The sequence below is a fragment of the Oncorhynchus tshawytscha genome, linkage group LG20 (assembly GCF_018296145.1).
Source record: "Oncorhynchus tshawytscha isolate Ot180627B linkage group LG20, Otsh_v2.0, whole genome shotgun sequence".
Lineage (NCBI taxonomy): Eukaryota > Metazoa > Chordata > Actinopteri > Salmoniformes > Salmonidae > Oncorhynchus > Oncorhynchus tshawytscha.
In genome coordinates, this window is record NC_056448.1 from 87,175 (window position 1) to 107,709 (window position 20,535).

The 20,535-nt window shown below is 41.9% G+C and overlaps 2 protein-coding genes across 9 annotated transcripts in view; one reads left to right on the forward strand and one right to left on the reverse strand.

Moving 5' to 3' along the window:
- sec16a (SEC16 homolog A, endoplasmic reticulum export factor) overlaps positions 1–2,837 on the forward strand; it is a 69,052-nt gene extending 66,215 nt beyond the window's left edge. For all 7 annotated transcript variants that reach the window (XM_024381187.2, XM_024381191.2, XM_024381193.2 and 4 more), the window contains one exon: positions 143–2,837. In XM_024381187.2, the coding sequence (XP_024236955.1) occupies positions 143–214 (72 nt within the window). In that variant the 3' untranslated portion in view covers positions 215–2,837. The remainder of the gene's footprint in view (positions 1–142) is intronic.
- LOC112219701 lies at positions 2,834–19,977 on the reverse strand. Of its 2 annotated transcripts, none has more exons than XM_024381195.2 (7): positions 19,493–19,977; positions 19,210–19,324; positions 6,026–6,141; positions 5,323–5,422; positions 4,589–4,710; positions 4,249–4,343; positions 2,834–3,683 (listed from the first exon to the last, which is right to left on the reverse strand). In XM_024381195.2, exons 1-7 carry the CDS (start codon positions 19,581–19,583, stop codon positions 3,636–3,638), a joined length of 687 nt encoding a protein of 228 aa, XP_024236963.1. In that variant the 5' UTR covers positions 19,584–19,977; the 3' UTR covers positions 2,834–3,635. The 2 variants fall into 2 exon arrangements, with proteins under 2 accessions (XP_024236963.1, XP_024236964.1); XM_024381196.2 differs by having other exon boundaries at positions 19,210–19,347; positions 19,493–19,511.
- Positions 19,978–20,535: the final 558 nt, after the last annotated feature.

Genomic DNA, 20,535 nt, shown 5'->3' on the forward strand with positions numbered 1-20,535 from the left:
ACTTGACTCAATAAAGCTGTGAAATCAGTGCTAGTAAGAAAATAAGTAAGGCTTGTTCCACCATTGAGGTGCTAGGACATACCAGTAGCTATGTTTTTACACTGTCAAATTAACCCTTGTATCCCTCTCTCCTTCTCCCCAGGCGAGTACTCCATCGGGACGGCTTCTGTCTGGGAGGTTGGGCGGTCAGAGGGCATACCCAGTGCTGAAGTAGATATCCAGCCTAGTTCATCCTAAAACAGACTTTATGGGTTTAACCACCCCCTGGGAAGCGCATAGACACCTCAACTCCCCCTCTGATGGACCCCCCCTTACACCCAAGACGAACACTACCACCAGTACCATCATCGTCAAACGACTATACCACTCTTTCACGAATTAAAAAAAAAAAGAAAGAAAATGTGTTAATTATTTGCAGGCAAGATTGTCATAAAGGGCTTCTTCATGTGTCAAACTGAGTTAGTTGGTACAATGGATCTTAATGCACATACTTAGCTTGATTATACTGTATGTAACAACCTACTGTGGAGACAGACATGCTAGTGTGTTCAGCTCTTAGACAACATTCCCTCTACACACATGCTGAGACAAAGGACCGTTCTGGTCCTATTTTTATCTATTACGTGTGTCTTTGGCCCCTTAAGTGTATTAGTGTGTAAAAGAGCGTAGCACTTCGGGAGCTCAGCTCAATTGTTTATACGACTCTTCAGTGTTCCCGTACAGACACTGAAGGTACTGTAGCGCTGATGTGTGTGGAGTATCAGTAGTGCAATGCCTGCTGTGTTCACTCTCCCTCATTCAGATGTGCTCAGGTGTGATGTGGGGTCCAGCAGAGGCAATAGGAGTGACTGTCACGCCTCGCTACCCTAGGAGTTTAGAAGTTTGAGTGTTGGAATGTTCATTTTAGATATTTATAAAATGTTGCTACCTACCAACACCTCATTATCATGCACAAAGGTCTTAAGTCTCAACTAGGCTTCCTCTCTCCCAACTGAGTTTAGAAGCAGGCCTTTAGAGGAACAAGGAGTGAGCTGGGATTCAGGGGCCTCATTTATAAACCGTGCGTGCATACAATATACCCCAAAATGTGCATGCGGCAGTTTCCACAATCAAGTTGGCATTTATAAAAATGTAATGTGTTGTGAGAAGGTGCTCAGCTCCCCGTTTAGACCATGCGTACGCACATCTACTAGTGGCTGAAATATTGTATTCCAAGCTGGCAAGTAAGTATTTTGTGCAAATGGGGGATATGATGAAAAGCTTATTCATAAAAAAAACTAAAAACAGGACAACATAACACAAATGCAGCCATTAGTTAGAAGAGCAAAATTCTTTATTTAATCTAAAATAAACATTTGAATCTTTCTATTTTCATAACCATTGCAGAATAAATTTCTCACCTTTTTCTAGCCGTAATAGGTTCATATTCCCGAAGTAGCCATACAACAAATTGGCATGTGCATCTCTCATTTAATTGGACCTAGGAGCCTAGTAAATAGATAGGCTGTATTAAATTGTGCAATCCCATAGGCAGTGCGGTTTATAATCTAGCCTACAGTCAAATTTAAAAGGTGATGTTTCTTTTACATTGAAGTAGACCTATGTATGCTACTGGTAGCCTGCCTTGGACAATTTTTCAGAATTCACGGCCAGTCCCATCATATTTAGGTGAAAAGTCGATGCAAAACATTGTTGAATTTAAACGTTCTGCTGACAGGTCCATAATTTGCCATTTTGTTTTCTCTTTCATAAACTGTATTGGAACATTCTGCCAACACAGTAGTTTATGTGAAATATTTGAGTATAGGTAAGCTATTGTATTGCTGTGAGATAGAAGCACAACATTGCCAATTTAAATCAGACCCTATACTAAGGCAGGACATTGTTTCTATGTATTGATAAACAAAATATTGAACAATTTCTATTTTGCACTTTAGTGTGGGCTGTAGCATTTAGCCTACTTTTAAAGTGTTTCAAAATATAGGCTACAATCAACCTTGCAGACGTCAAGCACTCGCTATATGCATGTTTAGTTTGAATAACTTCCAAAACATTCTGCCCACAGAAATGTGATTAAAATTGCAATTGCCCATTTTAGATACGGCCATGGCCTACTTCAAAATTATACAGCAAAATAGTGTGTTATTGTCACCATAAAATTTGGAGGTGTTTTCCAGGCAGTTTTAATGTGCACCAAATGTATGAATCTAAATATTTTTGTACTCCCGCTGGATTTTCAGAAATGTGTCTCATGCGGAAATGTGTGAACAGTTATAAATGAGGCCCCAGGACTATATCGAGATGACACCCTATTTCCTATATAGTGCACAACTAGGTGGCTCAGGTCAAAAGTAGTGCATGCACTTTATAGGGAATAGTCATGGTGTCATTTGACTACAATTTTTAAATGTCATTAATCTATCCAAATATTTATCTGATCGATTGTATTTATGAGCTGTAGTCATGAGCAAAAGTGTGGAGAGCAACTATTGTTTTTGCTGATTTAGCTTTGAAATGTCATTAATAGATTATATAATACCTGGATTCACGTTTGTAACGGCTGCTTCTGCAGAATAACTAGCCCATCATTAAATACATCTGTGAAAGGAGCAAATTTTACTCAAAACTGCCGTTTCCTTTTTGATTTTGCTATTGCTTTTGTCAACTTTGTTATCCAGAATTCCTTGCTTCCCCTTTGTGTTCTTGACTTTGTTTCTGTATTGAACACCCAATCATTTTTTCCAAAGGTCCCCTTTTGTCTGAGAAAAGCTGTTGATTTTTCCTGTTTTAGAATTCAACCCTGTAAAATGGTAATAAAGATATCTTTGCGCTCTTTAGCACTTTGAAAGAATGTTTAATTTTGTTCTGTCTGATTAGTATCCAAGGTTCATCATGTTGTGTTTTATCTACATATCAAAATACATTTCCTATTCACACATTATTGCAGTACATCCCAACAGTTGGCTAAAAGTGTCTGAATATGGAATACTTTAATCTTTGTGTAATGTTACTGAATTCATTTTTATTATTGAGTGAAGTACAAACAAATATCCCCCAAACTACCAGTGGACCTAAAATGTGTGCAAGTCTGTTGGTATCAATGTGGCACTACAGATGTAGTTACTTTCTCACAGATGAAAGTATTTTGGACCAGCACTACCTATCCCTCATTGACAATTCTGGCAAGTAGAAAAATCCAATCAACCCAGACCGTTGTCAAATTCTCCTATAGCATTGGAAGCAACAAAAAAAAGACTATAGGCCTGTTCCATTCTCCACTCCTGAAGTCTGCAGTCTAAAGGAGCATTTGCATGTATATTTCAAGAAGTGTTGGGTGCCTGGTTTTATTTTTAGCAAGTGTATGAGGGCGTCGCAGCACACTTCACTGGCTCATATTCCCCTTCCTGTCCAATCGTGAGTGTGGTCTTAACTAAAGTGCATTGCACTCCGAAACAAGTCACTGACAAGTGTTGGAGTGAGAAAAATATCTGAAATCAGGAATCGCCACTTAGAATGCAGTATATACATACATCCCTTCATGGCAGCTATGATCCTGTGGGTTAGTGGCACATAAATGTTCTTGTGTTCATGAAGTAGTTTTCTTCAGCTGAAATGTCACAGTATTTGGGCCAACTTCATTTGGATTTGGTGATTTCTTTGTCCTCTTGGATCCAAATGCTTTCCTGTAAAAATCCCCAAATAAATGCAGTTAGAATCTATAGGCTAACAAAGCAAGATTGTAATTCTTGTATATGGGAGTTTTTGACATTGCACAATAGAAAGGCTGGGATAAACTACCTCCGCATCAGCATTCTTTTAATCGGCTTAATCTACCAACCAATCATCTCCCACAGCACCTTCCTCCTAACCTAACTTGGCAAGTGTAAAATAAATGCCTAGAACTAGACCCCCACCCCACATTCTGCTCTTGTTGACGAGAGTAACAATACTGTCAATGTTCTCTTCTGCAGTTTTTCAACCAATCCAGTAAAATGGAGTGTCGCCTTGTTAACGTCTGAAAGCGGGAGTCACAGGCTCTCTCTTCAATTTCCCTTGAAAACCGGAACATATGGTTGTGTTATGACTGTGCTGAGGCTACCCTCCCCCAGAAATGTAGTTTTTGTTTTGTGCTCTGTGTACACATACTTGATGAAATAGTGTCTTGTAAGTCCATGTGGGCGGGGCACTAATTAGTGTACCAAACAATCAATCAATATATTGACATGGGTAGTTTCGGTTGAAGGTTACCAGCGCTGCTTGTGCTTTTTGAACGGCTCCCTCCAACATGGTGCGGTCGCTCAGCATCTGTCTGAGAGCTGCAGGGTCCATCTCCAAAAGCATGCCTATGAGACAGAGTCCTTCTAAATTCTAACCATTACAGACCACTAAAATGGTTTATGAAAGACAGCATTAGCAGTATCTGTGATATTACAGTTCACTCAATGAGCCATTTTGTTCCAGAGACTTATGTTTAAACAGTTTAGTGGTAAAGCTACCACCATATTGCTTCGCCTTACAGATCTGCAAATATTAAAGGGCCAAAGGGAGAGTAGGGATCAAATTGGGACCGGCTAGTGGCAGGGCTAACCTGTAATGTCATTTGAGTGCACTGTGTCCATCTCCTGCACCAGTAGAAACAGCCTCTCTTCCAGCCTCTCTGTGTCATCGGCATCTGATGAGTCACTCACATCTGTCTCTTCCACACCCAGCCTACAGCAAATCAGGGTAGGGGAAACATAACACGCCATGAATATCGTTTAAAAAAACTGCACATTATAGACTAAGTATCCCACACGTTATGGCCTGCGACTAGAGAGATATTAGATATTATTCTGGTATCACCATGTATTTACTATTGGATGTACAATAATGACACCATAAAATGGATGGATAATGTTATATTACTGTGTAAGTGGGGAACGCCGTCTTAGCCTTCTGTGTTAGGTTTCTAGGCTCTCCTTTCGAGATCAATGGCCCATTCAGAAACAACCCCTAGTCCTGTATCCTCAAGGATTTTAGGTAGACCTGAGTGTGGATACTGTAGGTGTAACCAATATGGCAGAAAAATATAATTAGTTCATCAGTGGCTACTATCATATTGCTTATACCTACCCAACTCTAGGGTAATATGGGATGTATTTGGACAGGGCCTCAGTCTGCTTGACTGCCAGATCTAAAATTAATGACGGCCATTAACAGAAAGTAGCCTAATCAGTCTAGTTTCCATCCATTCAGAGGTTCATCAGCGTTGTGTCTGGATATACAAACAAAGTTCTTCATAATATCTTTCTTCCCCACAATGATGTCAAGCTCCACACTCACTCCTGCAGTGTCTTCAAGGCCAGGTTCACCTGCTCCTCCAGTAGTGAGGGTTCTGAGAGAAGATGCAGCACCGCTTCTTTATGCTGCTCCAGTAGCATGCCTGGAGTGGTACATGGGTAAATACATGTTAGGGAAGCATTATAAGCTGTTGGTTCATAAAGGATCAGCCTGCGCTTGCACTGTATGGATTCGCATTGTATAGGGCAGGGGTCAGCAACAGGCGGCCAGCAAGTGATTTTCTTGGACCCAAACATATTTTTGTAATAAAAAATAATTTTAGTTTTGTGTCAAAAAAGACTAAAATCACCAGGAATTCAGCAAAAATCAGGTCCAACAAAAATCATCCCGCAGCTGAATCTAGTTGCCTACACCTGGTATTTGTTAACACCTAATAATAATAATATTAATTTGGGGGGGGTGCCTATATTTGTCTGGTTAAGTAATGGAAATGTATTTCTTGCATATCCCAACTCCCCCTGAAATACACACAGGGAGTGAGTGTCCCACAACCAGTTGTTTGCCATTGGAGGAGATTTAAGGAATTAACCCAGGTTCTCATCCTTTTTGGTCAAGCAGAAAAGTGTCAAACTTTGTGTGTTGCTTTTTTGGCAAGATTTTTTCTCTCAAAATAAGGGTTAAGTAAATAAAATAAATCATATGTTTGGAGAGAGATGATTGGCTTACTGATCAGTAGGTTGATTACCAGTGATTTTCTGTGTGTGGCCAGTGTTGTAGATGTCCACGAGCTCAAACAGCTGTTCCCCAAGTGAGTCAGAAGAGGCAGATGCTTCATCTTCCTCCTTTGACATCCTTGTATTGCTGAAGTCATGGAGAGATCATAGTTAGTTGAGGTCTAGTCTCGCATGGCCATCCTTCCAAATCTGTCTCGTTGACTAGACTACGAGAAACCTGAGCTCTGGAGGTTAGTTAAGATCAAACTCAACCAAATTGTGACACAGAAACTCACATGGGGCGGAGTTCAACCCGAGTTAAGCATGTGTAAATGGAGCGTAATTCCCTTTTTATTAACTTTTCTCTCTACATTCAGCCTCATTTACTGTCTTTAAAAACGCTATTTGTTTGGGGTGGAGATCAAATAAATTAAGGCGTGGCGGTGGTGTCTACAGATCAGGGTATGTGAGCAGAGTTGAGTGGTTAGAAATCCAACCCCTCCGGTCTTTTTCCAATCACTTAGCTAAAAACCGTTCTGTACTCACAGGGAAAAAAGCTGCAGCTCCAAATACGCTTAATTTATTAAAATCACAATTTAACACCCATCTATTTTTATGACAACCTGGACCAACCATTTGGTTTTGAAGTATTGAAACCAAACCATATGATTTCAACCAAAAGTATTTGAATAAACATGAAAAAGGTGAATGTAAGACTTGCACATAATTTCAAATAGACTACATGTAATATTAAACAGCATAAATAGGTCAGAGGAAGGGATGAAATGGTTACTGGTTTCACAATAAAATTCCCTGACAATTAGTATTACCGTTTCAAATTTTAATTATTATTAAAACCGTGTTTGCTTACCACGGTTTGAAAAACTCACTGTAAAATAAAATAAAAAAACAAAGTTAGCAACAGTCTGATGCAGGCGCAGCCTGCAACGTGGGTTTTGTGTGAAAACATAGCGGAAGATAGTGACAGCGCTCGGGAGATTTTTCAGCCTTCTAAGAGGCCCAAATCTGGACCAAAAAGTGCGGTCGTATTTTGTGTTTTACAAGAGTGCTGAGGGGGACATAATCGAAGACGGTCACCCTGTCTGCAGAACATGCAAAAAACAAAATTGCTGCGATAGGGGGCAACACTTCAACTTTAACTAAATGTGTGTCACGCCCTGACCTTAGAGCCTTTTTATGTCTCTATTTGGTTTGGTCAGGGTGTGATTTGGGGTGGGCATTCTAGGTTTCATTTTCTATAATTTGGTATTTCTATGTTTTGGCCGGGTATGGTTCTCAAATCAGAGACAGCTGTCTATCGTTGTCTCTGATTGGGAACCATACTTAGGTAGCACTTTTCCCTCCTTTCTTAGAGGGTAGTTAACTTTGTTTGTGGCACATAGCCCTTATGCTTCATGGTTGTTTTTGTATTGTTTATTGTTTTTGTCGGGCGTCATCCGAAAAAAAGTGAAAATGTACGCTCACCACGCTGCACCTTGGTCCTCTTCGCTCAACGGCCGTGACAATGTTAATCAAACCACCATTTCCTTTATTTAGTGCGTAAAGGCCCTCCAAACCTGTTTTTTGTGATTCATAAATACTTTACTAAATCTAAATAATCTACAAGATCAGAGTATTTTTTTTTTATCAAGCAATTGGTACAATCACCCCGCTATCTAAAGGCCATCAGACTGTTATGCAGTTTTTTGTTTTTTTACGTGTTATTTCTTACACTAGTACCACCAGGTCATCTTAGGTTTCATTACATACAGCCGAGAAGAACTACTGAATATAAGATCAGCGTCAACTCACCATCAGTACGACCAAGAATATGTTTTTCGCGATGCGGATCCTGTGTTCTGCCTTACAACCAGTGTAACGGAGTGGATTACATGCAGCGACCCGAAAAAACGACTCAGAAAAAGAGGGAAACGAAGCGGTCTTCTGGTCAGACTCCGGAGACGGGCACATCGTGCACCACTCCCTAGCATTCTTCTCGCCAATGTCCAGTCTCTTGACAACAAGGTTGATGAAATCCGAGCAAGGGTAGCATTCCAGAGGGACATCAGAGACTGCAACGTTCTCTGGTTCACGGAAACATGGCTAACTGGAGAGACGCAATCCGAAGCGGTGCAGCCAGCGGGTTTCTCCACGCATCGCGCGGACAGAAACGAACATCTTTCTGGTAAGAAGAGGGGCGGGGGTGTATGCCTTATGACTAACGTGACATGGTGTGATGACAGAAACATACAGGAACTCAAATCCTTCTATTCACCTGATTTAGAATTCCTCACAATCAAATGTAGACCGCATTATCTACCAAGAGAATTCTCTTCAATTATAATCACAGCCGTATATATCCCCCCCCCAAGCAGACACATCGATGGCTCTGAACGAACTTTATTTAACTCTCTGCAAACTGGAAACGATTTATCCGGAGGCTGCATTCATTGTAGCTGGGGATTTTAACAAGGCTAATCTGAAAACAAGACTCCCTAAATTTTATCAGCATATCGATTGCGCAACCAGGGGTGGAAAGACCCTGGATCATTGTTACTCTAACTTCCGCGACGCATATAAGGCCCTGCCCCGCCCCCTTTCGGAAAAGCTGACCACGACTCCATTTTGTTGATCCCTGCCTACAGACAGAAACTAAAACAAGAGGCTCCCACGCTGAGGTCTGTCCAACGCTGGTCCGACCAAGCTGACTCCACACTCCAAGACTGCTTCCATCACGTGGACTGGGAGATGTTTCGTATTGCGTCAGACAACAACATTGACGAATACGCTGATTCGGTGTGCGAGTTCAGTAGAACGTGCGTTGAAGATGTTGTTCCCATAGCAACGATTAAAACATTCCCTAACCAGAAACCTTGGATTGATGGCAGCATTCGTGTGAAACTGAAGGCACGAACCACTGCTTTTAATCAGGGCAAGGTGTCTGGTAACATGGCTGAATACAAACAGTGCAGCTATTCCCTCCGCAAGGCTATCAAACAAGCTAAGCGCCAGTACAGAGACAAAGTAGAATCTCAATTCAACGGCTCAGACACAAGAGGCATGTGGCAGGGTCTACAGTCAATCACGGACTACAGGAAGAAACCCAGCCCAGTCACGGACCAGGATGTCTTGCTCCCAGGCAGACTAAATAACTTTTTGCCCGCTTTGAGGACAATACAGTGCCACTGACACGGCCTGCAACGAAAACATGCAGTCTCTCCTTCACTGCAGCCGAAGTGAGTAAGACATTTAAACGTGTTAACCCTCGCAAGGCTGCAGGCCCAGACGGCATCCCCAGCCGCGCCCTCAGAGCATGCGCAGACCAGCTGGCCGGTGTGTTTACGGACATATTCAATCAATCCCTATACCAGTCTGCTGTTCCCACATGCTTCAAGAGGGCCACCATTGTTCCTGTTCCCAAGAAAGCTAAGGTAACTGAGCTAAACGACTACCGCCCCGTAGCACCACACATCCGTCATCATGAAGTGCTTTGAGAGACTAGTCAAGGACCATATCACCTCCAACCTACCTGACACCCTAGACCCACTCCAATTTGCTTACCGCCCAAATAGGTCCACAGACGATGCAATCTCAACCACACTGCACACTGCCCTAACCCATCTGGACAAGAGGAATACCTATGTGAGAATGCTGTTCATCGACTACAGCTCGGCATTCAACACCATAGTACCCTCCAAGCTCGTCATCAAGCTCGAGACCCTGGGTCTCGACCCCGCCCTGTGCAACTGGGTTCTGGACTTCCTGACGGGCCGCCCCCAGGTGGTGAGGGTAGGCAACAACATCTCCTCCCCGCTGATCCTCAACACTGGGGCCCCACAAGGGTGCGTTCTGAGCCCTCTCCTGTACTCCCTGTTCACCCACGACTGCGTGGCCATGCACGCCTCCAACTCAATCATCAAGTTTGCGGACGACACAACAGTGGTAGGCTTGATTACCAACAACGACGAGACGGCCTACAGGGAGGAGGTGAGGGCCCTCGGAGTGTGGTGTCAGGAAAATAACCTCACACTCAACGTCAACAAAACTAAGGAGATGATTGTGGACTTCAGGAAACAGCAGAGGGAACACCCCCATCCACATCGATGGAACAGTAGTGGAGAGGGTAGCAAGTTTTAAGTTCCTCGGCATACACATCACAGACAAACTGAATTGGTCCACTCACACAGACAGCATCGTGAGGAAGGCGCAGCAGCGCCTCTTCAACCTCAGGAGGCTGAAGAAATTCGGCTTGTCACCAAAAGCACTCACAAACTTCTACAGATGCACAATCGAGAGCATCCTGGCGGGCTGTATCACCGCCTGGTATGGCAACTGCACCACCCTCAACCGTAAGGCTCTCCAGAGGGTAGTGAGGTCTGCACAACACATCACCGGGGGCAAACTACCTGCCCTCCAGGACACCTACACCACCCGATGCTACAGGAAGGCCATAAAGATCATCAAGGACATCAACCACCCGAGCCACTGCCTGTTCACCGCCGCTGTCATCCAGAAGGCGAGGTCAGTACAGGTGCATCAAAGCTGGGACCGAGAGACTGAAAAACAGCTTCTATCTCAAGGCCATCAGACTGTTAAACAGCCACCACTAACATTGAGTGGCTACTGCCAACACACTGTCAATGACACTGACTCTACTCCAGCCACTTTAATAATGGGAATTGATGGGAAATGATGTAAATATATCACTAGCCACTTTAAACAATGCTACCTTATATAATGTTACTTACCCTACATTATTCATCTCATATGCATACGTAGATACTGTACTCTATATCATCGACTGCATCCTTATGTAATACATGTATCACTAGCCACTTTAACTATGCCACTTGGTTTACATACTCATCTCATATGTATATACTGTACTCGATATCATCTACTGTATCTTGCCTATGCTGCTCTGTACCATCACTCGTTCATATATCCTTATGTACATATTCTTTATCCCCTTACACTGTGTATAAGACAGTAGTTTTTTTTGGAATTGTTAGTTAGATTACTTGTTCGTTATTACTGCATTGTCGGAACTAGAAGCACAAGCATTTCGCTACACTCGCATTAACATCTGCTAACCATGTGTATGTGACAAATCAAATTTGATTTGATTTGATACTGAAACATTTCTCCCTAATATTCTGAACCCGTTCTCTCAATGAACTCAATGTATTCTAGTGAGTCTGTCTTCCAAATTCCAACTAAAAATGTACACAGTATTTAAAGGGATGGCTTAAGATAAATGTATTGAAAACCCTGTTAAAAGAAAGCTCCATGAGAAAATCTGTTGGCAGCAAGTGGGAGAGTTTTCAGTGGTTGAATTACATTTATTCAGAGCGCACAAGGCAGCCACACATGCAGAGCGCGTTACGCGACTGAATAAAGTCTGAATACCAAATCTCAGACTTCAGCGCATTCAAAACGACTGTGAACTCAGGAAAAAAACTAGCTCCAACTGGGAAAACAGTTTTGAACAGTCATCCAACTCGGAATTCCAACTCGGAAACTTTGGCCTCTTTCTAGAGCTCCAACTTTCTGACCTGAAGATCACTGATGTCATGATTTGACCTCATACTTTTCCGAGTTCCCAGTTGTTTGAGTCGGGCCCCAGGATGAATAATACAGACACATGGGCAACTAATCTAGCAGGATGGGGGGAACCTTACTAACAGACCCCAAACTGCCCTCGCCTCTAGTTTTCCTACTCTCCAGGATATTCTCAGTCTAGCTCTCAAAAACCCTTCTCCATATGTAGGGTTTTCAGCCTTTAGGCCAACGTTCGCCCACAATTGGCTCTGTGTAAACTACAATTCCGATGCTGTGCTTAAACATTTAGAAACATCTATAACCATCGCTTTCTAAACAGTTTTCGAAACATAATGGTATAAAATTGTATAAAATGGCACCGACAAAGGGGGCTGCCTCGCTTCTAGTCCTTAGGAAACTTTGCAGTATTTCATTTTTTATGTTTTATTTCCTACATTGTTAGCCCAGAGAATTGTGTGTGTTATTACATACAACCTGGGAATATGGCAGAACACAAACAGAGTAGTCATTCCCTCCGCAAGGCAATCAAAAAGGCAAACCATCATTATAGAGACAAAGTGGAGTCACAATTCAACAGCTCAGACACGAGACGTATGCGGCAGGGTCTACAGACAATCACGGACTACAAAAGGAAAACAAGCAACGCCGCGGACATCGACATCTTGCTTCCGGACAGCTAAACACGTTCTTCGCCCGCTTTGAGGATAACACAGTGCCACCGACATGGCCAGCTACCACGGACTGTGGGCTCTCCTTCACCGTGGTCGACGTGAGTAAGACATTTAAACGTCTTAACCTTCGCAAGGCTGCCGGCCCAGACGGCATCCCTAGCCGCATCCTCAGAGCATGCGCAGTCCAGCTGGCTGGACATATTCAATCTCTCCCTATCCCAGTCTGCTGATCCCCACCTGCTTCAAGCCACCATTGTTCCTATACCCAATAATGCAAAGTTGTAACTGAAATAAATGACAATCTCCCCATAGCACTCACTTCTGTCATCATGAAGTGCTTTGAGAGACAATTCAAGGATCATCTCACCTCCACCTTACCCGTCACCCTAGACCCAGTTCAATTTGCTTACCGCGCCAATAGGTCCACAGACAATGCAATCGCCATCACACTGCACACTGCCCTATCCCATCTGGACAAGAGGAATACCTATGTAAGAATGCTGTTCATTGACTACATCTAAAGACACTGAAAGCAGCAAACTTTGTGAAAACGTATATTTGTGTCATTCTCAAAACTTTTGGCCACGACTGTACAGTGGTTCTTCCATTAAAATTTACGAGCTTATGCTGCGACCGTTTGAGGTAGATGGTGACATTCAGTCATTGCACCATTCTATCACAAGGAGGAGTTAGAACGCTGATCTATCGGTTGTGTAAACTGTGGCAATTAATGGAGGCGTTTTCAGTCAGTCTCTCCTCTGACACTAGAGTCCTGCATGATGCATCTGCATCAAATTAGTAAGAACGTCTCACCCCATGTTCAAGAATGGCCTTTTTCCCTTGCATTCACTCACTTTCGGTTATTTGAAATGAAATCCTCTCCAAATTATCGTTATTTTTTAAACAAGTTTTGAGGGAGTGTGCTGACTGCAGGAATGTCCACCAGAGCTATTGCCAAATCATTTAATGTTAATTTCTCTACCATAAGCCGCCTCCAATGTCGTTTTATGACTACCGACCCATAGCACTCACGCCTGAGCTATGAAGTGCTTTGAAAGGATGGTGATGGCTCACATCAACACCATCATCCCAGAAACCCAAGAACCACTCCAATTCGCATACCGCACCAGCAGATGCACAGATGACGCAATCTCTATTGCACTCCATACGGCCTTTCCGTATGATTAACAAAAGGCTAAGCTGTGTTCCAATATATTTCACTTGTGATTTTCATGAATAGGAATATTTATGTCCGTTGCGTTATGCTAATTAGTGTCAGATGATGATAACGGTCCCGTTCACGGGCTGGGCGTCACTACAGGTTAAGGGCTTGTAAATAAGCATTTCACGGTAACCTGTTTTATTCGACGCATGTGACAAATACAATTTGATGACATTTTTTTGAGAATTTGGCAGTAGGCCCAGGACCTCCACATCCGGATTCTTCACATGCGGGGATCGTCTGAGACCAGCCACCCAGACGGACAGCTGATGAAACTGAGGAGTATTTCTGTCTGTAATAAACCCTTTTGTGGGGAACTACTCATTCTGATTGGCTGGGCCTGGCTCCTAAGTGGGTGGGCATAGCTGCACCCCTGCCCAGTCATGTGAAATCCATAAATTAGGGTCTAATGCATTTATTTCAATCTGCTGATTTCCTTATATGAACTGTAACTCAGTAAAATCGTGGGAATTTTTGTGTTTATATTTTTGTTTGGTATACCTTTCCTCCCCAGTTAGCTTACACAAAGGTGTTCGGAGCATGCTAGATAGCTAATTAGCACAGGTGGTTGCCTTTGTCTTCTGTAAACAAGTGCTGTAAAATGGATATATGGCTGTATGGAAACATTAACCCTAGAAAAGTTGTGTAGTAATTTACCTTTTGTTTTTTGAAAATTATATCTCGCTGATATGAAAGATATGTTACTTTAGTTTCCAAAACAGTGCTGCAAGCGATGCGTGTTAATTTTTAGAGCTAGGCTAGACAATAGAACGAGTCCAAATTCACCCAAGGCTGAAAAACAACCAAAGAACGTTGGTGGAGCTGGAACACTAGCGCGAGGCCATAGCAAATTAATTGAAAAGAACCCTCGCTGAGCCTCTCTGACTGGGATGATCCTTAGAATTCAATTTTCCCTAAATGGCACCAAAAAAGGTATACCTTTATTTTACCACTACAATCTGTTTAGGACGATACTGAAGAATAACAAATCGTTTAGAAAGTAAACATCCGTATCTCGATGGTGTCAAGTGTGCTTATGTCAGCATAACAAGGCAGTAGGTAAAAATGGCAACTTCTGACTATTTCTGGTCTAGCGTTTGATGACAACGGAGTAGAGAGAGGAGATTATCCTGATTAAAATGGTGTCTGACTTGAAAAAAAATCTAAATTTACACAGACATACCTATATTTCCCCTATAGGTAACAATGGGACAACCTCAGAGTTCCATTAGTATTTTTTTTTTCATTTGTTGACGTTTTAACTACCAGCAATTGGCAACAGCATTGTACGCTGCCCAAACGTACATCATTAGAAATAATAGGTTATGCTGATTTTTAAATGGTGTAGAAATTGAAAACTATAAAATACATACATTTTGAGATATTTGACAAAATACTAGGAGATGAAACAGTATGAAAATTTCATATCACGATTATAGTGACTATAATTTTCACGGTTATCAGTATTATCGCGGGATTGTTAAAATGTGCTGGATATGTTCAAAAAGTACTGATACACACTGAAATCATTTCACCAAGTTTTATATTGAAAACCAACCAACAACAAATAAAAATAGGAGCACTATGCACTTTTTTCTGATGTGGTTGTTACTGACACGAAGCACATGGCTGAGATTTTTAATCACCACTTCATTAAGTCAGGATTCCTTTTTGACTCAGCCATGCCTCCCTGCCCGTCCAACATTTCCTCATCTCCCACCTCTTCTATTGCAACTAGCCCCAACGCTTCTCCCTCTTTTTCACCTGCCCCGCTACAAAGCTTCTCCCTGCAGGCGGTCACTGAGTCCGAGGTGCTAAAGGAGCTCCTTAAACTTGACCCCAAAAAAACAGCTGGGTCAGATGGTTTAGAACCTTTCTTCTTTAAGGTTGGTGCCCCTATCATCGCCAAGCCTATCTCCAACCTTTTTAACCTGTCACTCTTTTCTGGGGAGGTTCCCATTGCTTGGAAGGCAGCCACGGTTCGTAATTTATTTAAAGTTAGGATCAAGCTGATCTAGCCTATTTCTATTTTGCCATGTTTATCGAAAGTGTTTGAAAAACTTGTCAATAATCAACTGATTGGCTTTCTTGATGTCTATAGTATTCTCTCGGGTATGCAAGTAAATAAATATATTAAATAAACAGGGCAAATAATAGGGCATTAGGCCTTATATCCAAACAGGTTACAGAACCATTCTGGAGAGTTCTTGGAAAGAAAGAACATGACCAACACGTATACTTTGCTTGTTAGAAAGCTCACAGAGTGACAGACAGACAGCAGCACCGTCATTAGAGGTGAGGTCAATTTGTTTGATGACGTAGACGTCCACAGGGGACCCATCTTCGACAAACTCATAGCACAAGAATCAGAAGAGTTTGATGACATGACAAAACAAGCTCTAGAGCCATTTTTTGCTATTCTAGTGAAGGTGTGCTGTAGGTTGACAGCAGATCACCTAAAGCATGGACGGTACGACAATGTATCAGACGAGCAGTGTAAAGCATTAGAATCTGCTCCAAAAACTAACGTTGCGTGTGAGAGGGATTTTGGGGCTTTTTTTTATCAATTACCGTAATTGCTGGACTATTATGCGCACCTGAATATAAACCGCACCCACTGAGTTATAAAAAAATATGTATTTTGTACATAAATAAGCCGCACATGTCTATAAGCCGCAGGTGCCTACCGGTACATTGAAACAAATGAACTTTACACAGCCTTTAAACGAAACACGGCTTGTAACAAAAATAAATAGGCTTTAACGAAACACGGCTTGTAACAAAAATTGAAACAGTAGCCTACCAAGAAAGTCATTGGTCACTATCTTCCTCCTCCTGTGCACTGAAACCACTGAAGTCATCTCCTTCGGTGTCGGAGTTGAATAGCCTCAGAATTGCTTCATCCGATGTTGGATCGTTTTCATTGTCGCTCTCGTCACTTTCATCCGGAGGCAAATACCCCGCTGAGCTCATGCTGCCCCTTCAACACGCAGCAGTCCAGCCTTTCGAAACCCGTTGATGATAGTGGATTTTTTGACACGCTGTCAGGACCCACTGGCAGACTTGACCATAAGATGCTCTTCGCCTGCGGCCCGTTTTAGTGAATGATTTCTCCCCACTTGTCATCCAAGCCTCCCACTGAACAAGGAGCGCCACCTTAAATGCACGATTTACACTGATGTCGAGTGGCTGCAAATACTTTGGGCCATCTGCTTTTCTTCCCTCTGAAAGCTTTTGTTTTCTTTTTGCACTGAGTCAGTTCCTCACGCTGCTGTTTCCAACGTCTTATCATCGACTCATTAAGGCCAAGCTCCCGTGCAGCAGCTCTCTTTCCTTTTCCAACAGCCAGATCGATCGCCTTCAACTTGAAAGCTGCATCATATGCATTTCTCCGTGTCTTTGCCATGATGAGGGTGACAAAATGACTACCGTAATCAGAATGATGGGAAGTTTGAGCGCGCTCGATTTACGTCACATTATGTGACGGTGCTCAGTTTTTTGGCGGCATGAATCTTGTGAAAGTGGGAAAAATCCATAAATTAGCCGCGTCATTGTATAAACCGCGAGGTTCAAAGTGTGGGAATAAAGTAGTGGCTTATAGTCCGGAAATTACGGTACTAAGATTAAAGTCTAGGGAAAGCAAAATAGCATTAGAGGGCATGATCATGTTTAAACAGAATAGGCCTTGGGAATGGTTGGCTAGTTTGGGTCCTGAGATGAAAGCTGAGGTCCTTACAACATCTAGGGCATCAGTTAAAGGACAGAGAGTCATATATTGTGAGCGTATGTTCAAAATAAGAGTGACTGCAGGCACTTAAAGAGAAACAAGATAGACAAAAGCAAAAAGACATTCAGGGAGTCAGTAAAAACAACAGGTTACTGTAGACATGGGCAAATATGGTGGGTTCTGGACCAGTGTGGAGGAAGTCACCGAGCAGATAGCTAATTTAAGTAAATAACAGCCGTGACAGAGCAGTTAAAATTGAGATGCTTTGTATTAGGCCAGAAAAACGAAAATTACATTTTTTACTTATCAAAATATGGGAAATGGCTGTCATCGGATCAGCTCATCAGTAACGTGAAGGGTGTAGTAGTTGTTATGAGTGAGCCACTTGACACTAGTTTAGATGAAGCACGCATGACTGCGCCAGCTGATCTTGTTTCTCAAAGTAAAGAGGTATTTTGAGAGGTGCTACCAAACAGCATCTTAAAGCACAAGATCTGGGTCGTACGAGAGGACATTTAGATGTGGTTAGATTACCAATTATTAAAATGCCACTGCAGTTTCTTGTAGAACGTGTTCAGCATACATTTAGTGGAAACGTTTTAGATACAGAGTATGATGCAACAGTGGTAGACATAAGAAAATCAGATGACATTTATGAGTTTAGAATAAAATATGACAAAACTAGTAATATGCCCTGGTTGCCCTTATGGTTGGAATATCAGGAAAACCGTATAAAATGTATTCATTTGTGCAAAGGATCTGGTCGTCTACATTTTTTAACACATGTATATTAGCAGCGAGGATAGGAGTGTGTGCTGGTGGCAGGGTAAAGTAATTAGTTCTAAAGGACTCACATTTGTAATAGACTATGAAGAAGAGGATGAAGAAGTGAGTAGTTCTGTATCAGAATATCCACTTCTATTTGATTATTATGTAAACGAGGTCAGAATTCTTACATAGAGTTGATCTATTCCTTAGGATACGATACCAGTAGATACTGACAGGATGGTAATATGAGGCAACGTAGCTGCTTTAGAACTTGTAGGACAGTGATATGAAACAGGGGGCCAAAAGATATATCCTTGTTAAACTTGATTGCCAGTTTATAAAAGGTAACTTCAGTCATTTGATGTGTGTGTATGTATGTATGTATTTTTTTTGTTAGGTTCATAATGTACTCAATTGAAAGACATGCTAATTATACTCTTTACAGTATATTATGTTTATAGGACTTTTATATTGTGTCTGCCTCTCACTGTCTAGTGTGTGCTATATTAAAATGCACCAAAAACGCTTTGTTCTTGTGATTACATTCACTAGAATATGAGTGCCAGTGCAACAATCTTAAACATACATTTGTTTTACAAAACCAAAGGCTATTTTAAGAGCCAAATCATTCATAATAAAGGGCTAATTTCCATTGTATGTGTGTGTTACATTTGAGATATTGCACAGCCACAGATTACTGTGAATTAATATCACCCTTCATGTTTGGATATTACCTGTATTCATGTGCATATTTTGGAATTATAATTGTATTAACGACTATCAATAATCCTGAACATTAATTCAGTCATCTCAGGTAAAGAAAAACGTATTCTCCTAGTTTATACATTGTGCCATTCATCAACCAGCCAGGTACTGGAATTCACAATAAGTAATATTATTTGGCATTGAACAATGGGCTGGGAATGGAACGTTCAGAAGGTGGGTTGGTGCCTCGGTGCTCAATAGAACTATTAGGTGCTGACAGGTTGAAAAATGCCATTAAATAAGGCCAGTTTTTTTCACCATTACTTCAAGACGACGGCAAGCAGTTGGGACAGATGGAAATATTATGAAATGGGGCTCCACGGCGGACATAATGACCAAGTTTTTATTATTAAAAAAAGTGTAGTTAAAAATGTCATGTCCAGCCTATTAAAGCAAGACTCCGGACTCTTAACAAAACTCCTCCGATCAGAAGATACTATCGTCAATAGGCGCTAAAGTAGTTAATGCTAGTGTCTAAGAATGTGGTATTATCAGTCTTACCTGGGGCCCTGAGGTAGTTGCAGAGCTCTGAGGGCTTTCTCAAGGGCCTCTGTCAGCATCGCTTCATCCTGCTGCATCCGAGTCAGGACAGGACCAGGTAGTTCCAGCAACATGCCTCCGACCCAATTACAATGCCATCTCAATATACCATGAAACAATGTTGTAAAATGGAATCTACTACCTAGCTATAACATATTGGTAGTAATGCATATGCCTACATAGCTGCGTAATGCTTTGCAATTTGAATGTGAGTGTAAATGTAAAACGTTATGGGGTGATTCACCTGTGAGTTTCCCGGCGATCTCAGCGTGCTTGGGGTAAATTAAATCGTACAGTTGTTCGCCAAGTACCTCGAGATCTTCCTCATCCTCCATGATGATGTGATGTATGACTGGTTATTCGCTGCTGTCGTTTACAATGCTAACCTGACATTCTCTATTGTCTGATTCGTTCTCCGACTTACAAGTTCATATTTGAGACAAAAAGTACAGAGGTAACTAACTATCTTCAAAAGCTGCAACACATCTTGACTATGATCGACGAGCTAGATCAGACTGACAGACTCAATTGATGAGGTATAGCTAAATTAGCTAGCTAGCTTGTTGACACAGATACGATTCAGAGGCACATCGATAACAATAGGATCCGTGTACTGTTCGTTCAATCAATATCCGAACTTAAACAACTAAGACTGATAATCATTTCGACTGCATTAATTTATTTTTCTTATGTCATCCGCAAAGATTCTTCTTCTTCTTCTATGATAAAATGGCGGTCCGCAAACCACCGTTAAAGGTGCATGCCGCCACCTACAGTGCTGGAGTTTGTGGTCAATCACACGGTTTACAACATTTCTAAATCCTCCTACTTAACTCAGTACTACTGATAAAATAAAAATAGCCATACTAACTTCTAATAGACCCTCCTCCATCGCTCAAAATCCCTTCCAACCCCCCGACCTCAATGACCCTACACTTCAATCTTTCCCTCTTTTCAACATACTTAACAATATAATATAACAAGACATGCTCCACCATTTCACCGACCATACACTCCAGACACAAACCATTCACATGCTTACCAACCAGATGTAATAATGAGTTCAATGTACAATGTCCTAAGCGCAATTGAGCAAACACCACCTCTTCCTTTCTAATCTGACCTTTGAATCTTTGTCCACCAACCTTTCCTTGGAGGGCATATAAATGCCGGCCCTTGTGCTCGGAGTCCCATCTCTTCTGCCGCACATCTATCAAAATGGCTCTGATCTTACATTTGGCCTCACCTCTACCCAGTGGAACATTTATATAAATTATATGTCATTTC

What these genes read in the sequence shown, in the direction of transcription:
- LOC112219701 (XM_024381195.2), bottom strand. Translation starts at nt 19,583, where the DNA reads ATGGAGGATGAGGAAGATCTCGAGGTACTTGGCGAACAACTGTACGAT. An exon ending in CAACTACCTCAGGGCCCCAG is followed by an intron (nt 6,142 to 19,209) that starts GTAAGACTGATA and finishes CCATGACTTCAG; the next exon opens with CAATACAAGGATGTCAAAGG. An exon ending in AAAAAGCACAAGCAGCGCTG is followed by an intron (nt 3,684 to 4,248) that starts GTAACCTTCAAC and finishes GGATTTTTACAG; the next exon opens with GAAAGCATTTGGATCCAAGA.